The 11586-nt window shown below is 32.3% G+C and overlaps 2 protein-coding genes across 2 annotated transcripts in view; one reads left to right on the top strand and one right to left on the bottom strand.

The window, feature by feature from the left end:
• The window catches only part of LOC126858723 (uncharacterized), a 60640-nt gene that overhangs the window by 34771 nt on the left and 14283 nt on the right, over positions 1-11586 (bottom strand). The window contains exon 2 of the mRNA XM_050609206.1: positions 192-252. Coding sequence (XP_050465163.1) covers positions 192-221 — 30 coding nt within the window. The 5' untranslated portion in view covers positions 222-252. The remainder of the gene's footprint in view (positions 1-191; positions 253-11586) is intronic.
• The window catches only part of LOC126858719 (pikachurin), an 81167-nt gene continuing 72286 nt past the window's right edge, over positions 2706-11586 (top strand). Inside the window, exons 1-2 of the mRNA XM_050609198.1 lie at positions 2706-2856; positions 6830-7180. Of these exons, the coding sequence (XP_050465155.1) occupies positions 7063-7180 (118 nt within the window). The 5' untranslated portion in view covers positions 2706-2856; positions 6830-7062. The remainder of the gene's footprint in view (positions 2857-6829; positions 7181-11586) is intronic.

Here is an 11586-nt window from a genome sequence, read left to right as displayed (position 1 = left end):
AATATGTTTACAGTATTGTTAATAATAAATTGAATAATAAATTAATGAATACGTGAAAAACAAGAGCAAATATTGTAATTTATCGCAGTAAACATTCTGTCTATTGGTTTTTGGCTATACGCCAAAAGCTTTAAAACTATTACCAATCATGACAGATTCAGTGATAACATTCCGATAATGGTCAGACTTACCCGACACCAATCAACAAAATCCGAGAACATGCAGGACTGTGCAAGTGCTTATTTAGAACCCCTGCAAAAAAAATATTAAATATATATTAATTAAATATGAATTATATATATTCAAATATATATAATAATATTAAGGAATTTTAATTAATTAATATTATTATTGATAAACTTTATTATTAATATTCTTTATGGCTTAAAACAAGAGTACAAGAGTTTTCCATAATGAATAAAAAGGATAAAATTGTTGTAATTTTTAATAATTTTTAATTAATGATTAAATTTTTGCAAAAATATGATACAATGAACAAATATATATATATTGTTAGTGACAAAATATAATTTTTACTATATTTAAAAAAAAATATACATATATTATTTATGCAAATAAAAAATCTTTAATTCTTTTTAAATACCAACAATATTTTAAATACCAACATTAAGCTATTTTCAGAAAAATTCCATTATTTAAAAAAATCAATTATTGTGTATATATTTACAATTCTAACAGCATATAATATTTCAGAACAAATCTAAATTAGACTATATATTTTGTTATAAAAATAAATAAACAATTTAGCATATTTATCATGTACTTATTTATGCACATAAATTTATGTATAAAATCAATTTTATTTAAAATTTATAATAAAATGTTTGCCTAAAACATATAGAAGGAAATAACATGTTACAGCACGAAATAATGTATTATAATTTTAATTAATTTGTACAAGATTGATATGAAAAATTCTCGTGCAAGACTTTAAATATTTTCATATTTGAATTTTAAAATCGCTCTTTAATCTTTTGTTCTCCTTTTAAGACAAATTGTCCTTAACTATTAAAAAGTAATTAATCTAGCATGCTTTTACTGTGTATTTTAATCCTTTTTGCGAAATTATTCTTGTACTTTCAAATATTATATTTCTAAGCAATTGAGTATTCTTCTATTGAATTCTCTCCACGTGATGGTCAATTTAATCTTTAACCAGAATGATAAAGACATCTAGCGTAACTGGAGCGTACGGGTTTCATGGACCAATCACCTATTTTCACACACTGAAGGTAGCAAATGTGTTAAAAATAAATACATTACATGACAAAATTTAACAAAACATTTATATAAAATACAAAGAAATATTAAAAATATTTTAGATATAAAAAAATGTCAAAAGTTTAATAACTTTTTTTTTAGCTACAAGTTAAAAAAGTCAAATAAAGATGATTCCTTTATATAAAATATCAATATCATCGTAAAGTCTTCTGAATCTTTTAAATCCAGATTGCTCTAATTAACAATTAAGTTAATAATTTGTTGAAGAATTAAATCTGCATTAGCTTTAAAGGTACAAAAATTGAGATTAAAGCGCATTACAATTGAAGATTATTTAATTTTTTTATACAGGATATTCCAGGTCAAGTGAATGAAACTTCAGAGTTTTATAGAAAATTAAATTTGAAACAAAGAAGTTCCGATAAATGTAAGTCCGAAAACGTTTCATTAAAAAGTTACAGTTAATAAATTTCAAAAAATTACGTTTTTTTTTATGATTTTTAAAAACTTCAAAATCCTTCATTCATTTGGGAAAAGTAACAAAATTAATTTATTGGAAAATTAAATAATAAACTAAACTAAATTAAAGCAATTTCATTTGATTCTGGTAAGTCGTTAAAAAAAATAATGAAAAAAGCAGAAACTTGAAAAACTTTGATGGTCTTTGTGTAAATATTACATTCGTAGTGTAAACATTGCAAATGCAAATAAAAATGTTCTTATTAAATTTGGATCATATCTAATTATTTACAAAAAGTTTATTACTTTTTAAGAAAGCGTTTACAGACTTACGTTTATAAGAACTTTTTTGTTCCACATTCAGTTTCCTATAAAATCCTGAAGTTTCATTTTCCTGACCTGGAACATTCTATATAATTGAAAAATGGCGGGTCATTAAATAATTAAAGTATTGCAGCCGTAAACTAAAAAAAACGATACTTTTTAAGCCCTAAATTCCAGTCTATTTTTCAATCATTGTTCTTTTTGACTTTAATCGATCAAATTCCAATTTCCAAAACGCTATTCAAAGCTCAATTTTCAAAATACATAATTTCATGCAGAATTTATAATCTTTTAAATGCCTAAGATAATTTATGATCTCCTTTCTTTAACGTTTACGCAAATGCGAAGATGTTATACGGGGTGCGCGGTAAACGCTACATACTCCTGGCTCGCTTGTTTGCGTACAATTTCGCACCCCCGGCGTTACATCCCTGGGCGTTCTCTCGCGCACCCCACGATCGAAAAGCACGCATTTCAAGGCGGAATGTTTTCGAGGGGGTTAGTAACGCACGCGACGGCTCGGGCAAAAAAATGGCGGCGGCCGATCGAAGGCGGTGGTGGTAGTGGTGGTGGTGGTGATGGTGGTGGTGGTGATAGTGGTGGTGGTGGTGGCGTCCCTCGGCGGCGCCACCGTCGAACTACCCCCGCAGTTCGATTGGAGACACCGGCCGGCACCGACGGCCGTCGCGACGCTCCGCGGCGCGTGTGTGCGTTGACTCCGTGCGTTCGCATCGTTCGCGTAAAAATACGGAAGTAAAAAGAAATAGTAAGAGGAGAGAATATTCGTCTGCGGCAAGAGAGAAAGAGAGAAACAGCCGCGTCGTGCGACAGGTACGAGAGCACGACCGCCGGGCTTTACCGGCGCGACGCGAATCCAGTGGCGATCGAGACGAGGGGGTTGCGCCGCGAATTCTACTCCGGGAAAAACCCTGGCGTTAGGTGGCATCGTGACGGTTCTCGACGCTCCCCGACCGCCTTCGATTCCCGCCTCGAATCGACGCACGGATCGTCGAAGGGTTCTCCCGAAGGGCAGCGCGTCGCGACGCTTTTTCTCTTATTGATTCAGCCCTTTGGTTCGCGGCCCGTGGCGCGATCGCTCGATAAGTTGCGTGTTCGCTCGCACGCACCATAAGACGTGTATTTTCGACGATGAGTCGCGCAAAGTTCCCTATCGATCAAAAATTACTCCTCACGTATAATTCTCGACGTATGATTAATCGTTCTCCCCGCTCGATAAAATATTGTCTCGTTCTTTCGGAGTTGGTTGCTTGTTGCTTGCACGCTACAGCTATCGGCTGGGAGTCAATTTTTCTTAAGAAACGAGATTATTCAAGTAATTCTTGGATATGTTAATTCGCTAATGTGGCATTAATACAAAAAATTAATTTTTCGATTAAACAACATCTTTCGATATATGCTTCCTCCGTATTAAATAAATTTTACTCGATACAAATTAATATTTATTTCTACGAGAAAAAATATTTAACATATTTATTTTCCGCACAATTCCTCATTTTCGCGATATAAATGTTATTTTTATCGAAATTATTTTCATCAATATTTCAACGTGATTTTTGTCAATTATTCTGAAAAATCACCGTGCGATACAATATAATCGTTATCGGAGATTATTTCTTCAAATTATATTTGCGCAAATAATGCGCGATAATTTTTATCATCGGACATAATTTGAATATTCAGTAACGCAAAAAAATAGGAAATTTAAAGTTCACATATTTTCTCACAATCAAATCGTAACACGAAATGGCTTTAAGTTACGGATCAAGTGACGTTGAAATGTCAGTTTGTTAAGGTTTCAAATCTGTTTGTTATCAAGCCGTCGGATAATAGCACAATGATGCAACTTGATTCTCCCTTTGTCACTTTGTATTTTGCAGCTGCCTACAAATAGTATCGCTAAAAAAAAAAAATAAAAAAAAAATCTCGAGATTCTCGACAAACTATGTTGTGCAAATACTAAATTATTACGAGCTGTGGTAAATATAAACTGCCTCTCCGTACCGTGCATAATTATTGTATTTTATGTCCATTAAATGATAGTATACATTAATTCGCAAAAGATTATGATTCAACTTTGATATTAAAAAAATAGACTGTCTCTTTTTGTCTCTGAAACACATGCTTTTTTTTTTGCGTTTCATCATTGTTTGTCGCATTTAATTATCGCGCAGCGATAATTTGTCATATTCGATATTTATATTTATAAGATGTTTGATATTTAATTACGCTATCATTAAATACAATATCAATTTATGCGAGAAAATTGTGGATTTAATTTTACGTGTTATTTTGTATTCTACATCAATCCACATACACACAGTCTCACATGTTATGCATTGATGTTTAATTTATAATTGCTAATTTGATTTGTCATAACTCATCTTATACAAATAGAAATATATACTAGCAGTATATACAACACAATAAGTTATTAAATAAATTTCTATCAATCACACACATACACACACAATAAATAAAATATATATAATAAAAACATTCATCATGAGACAATTTATTTTGTAGGATGTAATTCGTGCATTCGATATATAAATAATAAATATTATAATATTCACAATTATACACATGAAAAATAATCGGGAAAATTAATATCTTTCTTTCTCAAATCGGAAAAAATAATATCTTTTAAAGCATAGAAAAAGTTTGAGTTATATTACCGTGCCAAATATCAAATTATTATATTTTTGAACTTGTCAAAAGACAATATGAATCTATGGTAAAAATACATTAAAATAAAACACATTTTTTGAAATTTTTTAACAAAGTAAGTCTGATAAACAATTGTTCAAATAAAATTTTATCACCCTTTTACGATATATTTGTTTTCATAATTTTGTAATTTTGAACGTTTGTATAAAATTTGCTTTTATTTTACGTTTTTTTTTTGTTCCTTTATAAAATAACTGGTTTATTTGAATCGATAAAATTACAAAAGATTAGCCAATCTAATTTTTTTATTCCCTCAATTCTTTGAAGAATTAAATTTTCTTATTCCAATCAGGTTTTTAAGAAAGAGGATTTATTTCGTGCTAGTTTTGATCTCACAGATTCAAACTTGATAATCTCAAATTGAGAAAAAAAATGCGAGAAGTAAATCGCGTTTGCAATATTCGTAAAATATCAGAGTGCAACGCGATATATATAAATGACACGTTTTAGCTGTGACTGCTGCAGCTTACATCGCGTGACCCGGGAATGGAAATTTCGACCACCAGGCTCTGCCAGGGTAATCTTATCTGCTGCAACTTCGTGACATCAGCCAGTGACTTAAGCCGAAACGTCAACTATCGGCTACGACAGTCGATATCGAGCTTCGCGTCTACCTCGATCCACATCGAAATCTTAAGACCGTATACAGGAGCGATATAGCTTGTCTGATATGATCGACAAACCGATTACTTAACTTTTTCTCGAATTTTATGAACCGCAGTTGAGAACTGCAACGATTTTTCTTTTTGAACTTTATGTTGCGAAAATAATATGCTTTTCTTACAAAGTTTCTAATAATCTTTTCTGTTCTTCTCTTTCTTCCTTTTTTTTATTATTCTCCTCTATTATAAAAGTTTTTTTAATTTAGATAAAACATCGTAAAGTAAGAAAAGCGTGAGAAATTAAAACGGCGCGCAAACAGCGATAAAATTAATATGTACAGCACGAAGAATCCTTTTTATCGGCCTTAAACTAAATACAATCTAAATTGATACAGTCTCAATGAGATAAAAGTTGTATACATAATTAACTTTGCCTTTATATATGTCTAGATAATAATAAAGTTATACGTGCTCCGATAATATCCGCGAAAATTTAATTTTAATCGCAGTAGGAGAGTTTTTCGTTTCGTCATTTCTCGTTTCTTCTGCAGCGACACTCTGCATATTCGTATCTGGCAATATAACGATCTACAGCAACGGAAATAAGCAAAAAAATCTAATTCCAGACGCGTTAACATAGCGCGAGTTTGCATGGCGACAAGTCCGAGCGTTAATCCAGCTGTTGCAGTAATGCAGCTTGCATTTTCCGCGATGCAAACATCCTGTCGAGCGTCCGCGAGGCGTCTCAGGAATTCTTGCAAAAGAATATGCGGGATTTATATATCCCTTCGCTTCGTGAATCTTAAGAAAAAAAAAGACCGAGAAGGAAAATAGAGAGAGAGAGAGAGAGAGAGAGAAGGAGAACGAGGCGAAAACAACCCCTTTGTGCGAGCCCGCGGGAAATATGCATGCACGCATTGATATGCATACGGTGTCAAGTAAATTTGCATCGGGTATCGCGCGAAAATGGAGACCTATCATTTGCCATGATATAACGAGTATAGTAAACGCCGAGGATACTTTGTTACGAGCCATTTGCAACTGAATCGACTCGACTTATAATTAATTTTAGCAGAAGTGCGAGTTAGAGATAATGATTGTCACGATAGTCGGCCAAATTCATATTTCATAAAGCGCTACGTGGAATTATTAAAAAAAACTCTTTCACAATTTCTTAGATATTTCTATTTTTTTTTTTTGTTAATATCAGAATTTTATTATGATCGTTTGCTTGTTTTAGAGGCTATTCAAAAATTCTTGTACAAAAAAGAAAAAAATAAAATAAAATAAAACGTTACTTCTATAAAAGTTTTTCGAATAATGTTCATAATGTGATTGTTATGAACATGAGATCACTTTTAAAAATTAACAAAAATTGCTCTCTTATGACATTATTTTTCATGGAATTTTAATTTTATATTCTTACAAATTTTTTTCGTTGATTTGCTTGACAGAGTGTCATCAGGGCTCGCGTGATTGCTTGTCGCGTTGTGAAGAGTGTCTCGGGCCGGTGAATTCCGAATCTAGTCTGGTGCTAGTAGTAATTGAGAGTAATTAGTGATACACAATCGATTGAGATAGAGTGTCTCGCGTGTGCCGCGTGGTGATCGACAGGATTCCGCTGGAGCATGCGACAGTAAGGACTTATTATCGAACCCAGCGATACGTGCATGTTCATCGCCGGACGATGGCTGGACTACGCTACGTTTACCGGCTCTTCGTCATCCTGGAATACCTGTCGGTCGTCCTGGTGCTCGCCCAGAACCCCGTGGAGGAGAAGACCACCTTCGAGGCCGCTTTTCAAGGCAAGCACTCCTTTTTATTTCCCCCTTTTTAGATCTCTACTCCTGGAATTTATGAACTCTTCCGTAGATGCCGTTACGTATGATATATGGTGGCCTGACTTTTATTACAATCGGTAGTATTACTGCGAAAGAAAGATCAAGGAATCATTTCGCGGATCCGAGATTGATACATAATATTGCATATTTTTTGCACGATCGTCATTATTTAAGAATAAATTTCATTCGTTATAACAAAACGATCAAGTGAATTCTCCACCATTTATCATACGTATCTTGATATATGTTTCGTGTAATTCAAGTTATTTATTTTTCAACGTAACTGAAACTGACAAATTGTATTTAAACCAAAGAAAAAGAATTTTAGAATCGTATGTGTATATAAAAATAATCCGCTTTAAATCAGCTTCTCTTGTCTTGTTTGAACCGATTTGTTTTCTTGATTTATAAATGCTGCTAGATTTATCTTTGATGAAATCATGTTGTACTTAAGATCATACATGTATTTGCAATTAATGTTGCAATCTTATATAAGACTTAACATGTAAAGCAATAACATAATAAGCTTTTATTATAAAAAAATAATTTTAATCTATTATTTCTCTTATATAATGTATCTCTCTTCATAACGTCTATAGGTTTATAATAATTTCTTGTGGGGAATATTGCACACAAAGGAAAATTATTAAACTCATTGAAAGTGAAAAATTTATATATCGCGCGTACAATATAGGTACCTGATCGAACAAAATAAATATAAAATGAAAAAATGTATAGAATAGAATATAAAAGAATAAAATAATAAGATAAAATAATAAGAGTTTTCTTTTCATGCACCTGCGCGTCTATTGTTAACAATAAATCAGAAACTTATGAATACTTTCTTAATTATGTAACGGTAATTATTTATTATATGTATAACGTAATAAAATTTACAATACAAAATCGATAGTGTGTATTAACCAATACGTTAAAAATATTTTGAGATAATTTAATATCGAAAAATCCAGAAATTTTTATATTACACTCATATAGTTCAAGTCTATAAAATCCTCATGCCGATGATTATTTTCTTAGATACTAGATAGCTTCAACTTTTTTGCTTCGATGCAATTTTCCTCTATTTTAAGATGATCACAGTGTGCTACTATTACAAGATATACCAAGGTATACCAGGCTATCTCTTACTCGACCTATCTTCCACTTAAGACTTCTTTGATCAATTTGAAATCGATTACTCCTTAATAAAAGCATTGAGAGACCAATAATTTTTAGTTGTAAGATAAGCTATCACAAGAGGAAGTCACAGAGAGAGAGAGAAAGAAAGAGAGGAAAAAAAAGGGAGAAAGAAAATTAAATGTTTCTAGCTAATAAAATTTTATAGAGCACATAAATAAAATCTCGGAATAAGAATATTTTAAATAAATTTTTAATAAAATTTTTAAATAAAAATATTGTCATACGAAGGAAATAGAAGGCAATTAAAAATATTGTAGAATTATTCTTTTCATACATTTATGTATATTTTTGTTCTCTTGAAAATTACCTGAAAATTATTAATATAAAAATATTGTTACTTTATATGCATCGATTTAATAATTGGATTATCACAAATTTAAATTTAATGGAAATTTAATATCAATAAAAAGTAAAAAGTTAATATTTTATATATATTTTATATTTAAATTAAAAAAAAATTGTTATATTCTTTTACAATAAATAAAGAATTTACATAAGTTGACTTTATATTTTTTTAAGCATTTCAGTAAATCTTGAAAATGCAAGCGCGAAAAAAATTTTAATTAAAAAAAAAAGGTAAAATTATTTTATGGTGAGCAACTAGTTTATGATACACTTTTTAGTAACTTGCGACTTACAGAAAATTGATAATATAATCCACTATTTTTAGAATTTATAGATATCAACTTTTTATTATTTTGTATCATTTTATTGATACACTATTGACATAATAAACATATACTGTCATTAAAAAAAATCGTCAAATAGAAAAAAATAATCATTATTTACTTACTATTTTTTGTCGATTTCAAATATGCCATTTTAAATAATGAAATATATTTTTAAGACGTCTCTCTCGTATATCAAAAATTTATATTTAAATGGTTGAAAAGTTTCTCTTGATGCAAAAAAATTTATACGCGGAATAAAGAAAATCCCGGGCGTTCTTTCGTTATTTTGAAAAAATTTCTGCGTCCGTTTGCAGCGCTCGTTGTTCTCAACAAAGCGGATGAAAAATTTTTGAAAAATTATCTCGTGCGCGACGCGGGGCTAAGTTCCACGACGCGGCAAGGTGACATTCGCACGAGCGAACAGAATGAAAAAAAAAAAAGACCGAATCCGCGAGATATTTCGCGCGAATTAGTGAAATATCTGTCGACGCCCGCGCCACTGTACCTAGTTAATTGTAGTCTTCGTATCGATCCTCTCTCTCTCTCTCTCTCTCTCTCTATATCTATATCCTCTCTCTCTCTTTCTCTCTCGGAGGAAAGTGCGATGGGATCGAGTCGCATGATAATGTTCACAATTTTCAAACTGCCGTGTGCAAACACTTTTGGCCGCTCGTTGTCGCCGCCGCCGTTCGGCGGCGACCAGCTTTTGCTTTCACAGCACCCGTGCATTTGAATATTCAAAATACTCCGAGAATGTGGTAATGCCTTTCGACGATGTGCCAATATGTATGCGCCTACTTGCGAGCCAAACTGCGATAACGCTAATTGCGTTAGCATGCGACCAACGACGAACGCTTAATATGCTTACGCTTTCAATTAACGCGACCTATGTCCGCTTTGTTGCATGTCAAATATTGACACTTATTTGCCATACATTGCAATAAACGCGAATTAAAGAAGCTAGTAACGATCTATTGAGCACAATAATTTATACAATTAAATTGTTGTATGTACATATTATATTTATAAGGTAAGATATGTATCCACAAATGCATCGAACATAAATTATCTGCGTAGCAAACCTTTCAGAGAAGAATTGGAATAATTGGCAGTTTAATGAATCAATTGGAAACGATCATCGAAATGAGATCGTTTTGCGCAGGATGCGCAGCGTATCTCGTAATGTATTCGGCGATGTCGCGAAACACAGCAGTTGATCCACAGCAGAAACAGCGGTATTGGACTACGCGCGTTAAATTGAATTATATGTGACTCGTTAAAATGAATTGAATTCCAGCAAAGGCCGAACGGTTATTCCGCACGGTACCATCGCGGTGGATACGTTGCGGCCACACAAGTATTTATGCAACATTTACGATCGATTAATGCGCGAAGCCGCAGAGAATCGATACACCCGTATCCCGCCAAAAGCCATTAGAGCTTTATATTTCTGCCATTTTCTCCGATCGACATTGGCCGATATGCCGTATTGTCGCGAGCTCCCTCCTCCATCTCCAGCTGCCAATATTCCGATGGCAATAACGCGAATAATGTCGACGTGATTTTTCATCGCGCACGAATGCGGATATACGTTAACGTCATTACGCGAAACAGAATGAAGACTTTCATTTATTTCATGCATGGCAATCAGCGGCCATATTTCATAATAGATGAAACGGATAATTGTTTGCATCAGCGAACTAGTGTAACTGACAGCTCGATGCAACTCAAATTAATTATTTCGAACAAATTATTTCGAACGCCGTCGCTGCGTCTTTGAATCTTAATTCTTAGCTTAAATTTTCATTCTCAATCCTCGATATTCAATATCAAATATATCCATACTATACATATCTTTATATAATTTTTAATTAATTGTCAACTTATAAAAATTGACATTTTGTAAATTTCAAAAATTTTACAGTTTAGCAATATAATTTAAAAACATGAATAATTAATGCAATATATTACTAATTATTGCATATTATTTGTATTATTGGGATTTCTATTGCAAAGAAAATTTTGAATTTTTTAAATATATTATAATATGGAATATTTCATATCAAGAAAAACTATATATATATTTATAAAATCCGCAATAAAACTATTCAGCTTAATAAAAAAAACATTTTATTCATTCATAATAAAAAATATATTCTCCCATTAAAAATGATTAAACTTTCTAAATTATGAAACACAGTAAGCTATACTGCAATTTTAATAATTTACGTGAATACATAAATATAAACGCGCGTATACCACGAAACGTTAGAGCTGTGCGTTTTCATCTACAATCGTTAAACATGATTCGTGCACCCAAAAGGGCATTCGCGCATAATTGGCGTGTGTAACCGCTACTATTCTCAGAAAGTTCACCCCGCTATTCATTCGCCTAAAGGGCACCAAATTCCTGCTATATTAATCGCTAGCTATCCATTAGCAAATGGGCCCAGCGCGCGGCTATTGGGGCCGCAGAGGGAGCATACATGCGTGAGCTGG

The sequence above is a fragment of the Cataglyphis hispanica genome, chromosome 2 (genome assembly GCF_021464435.1).
Source record: "Cataglyphis hispanica isolate Lineage 1 chromosome 2, ULB_Chis1_1.0, whole genome shotgun sequence".
Taxonomy (NCBI): Eukaryota; Metazoa; Arthropoda; class Insecta; order Hymenoptera; family Formicidae; genus Cataglyphis; species Cataglyphis hispanica.
This window is presented reverse-complemented; position numbering and strand designations above follow the sequence as displayed.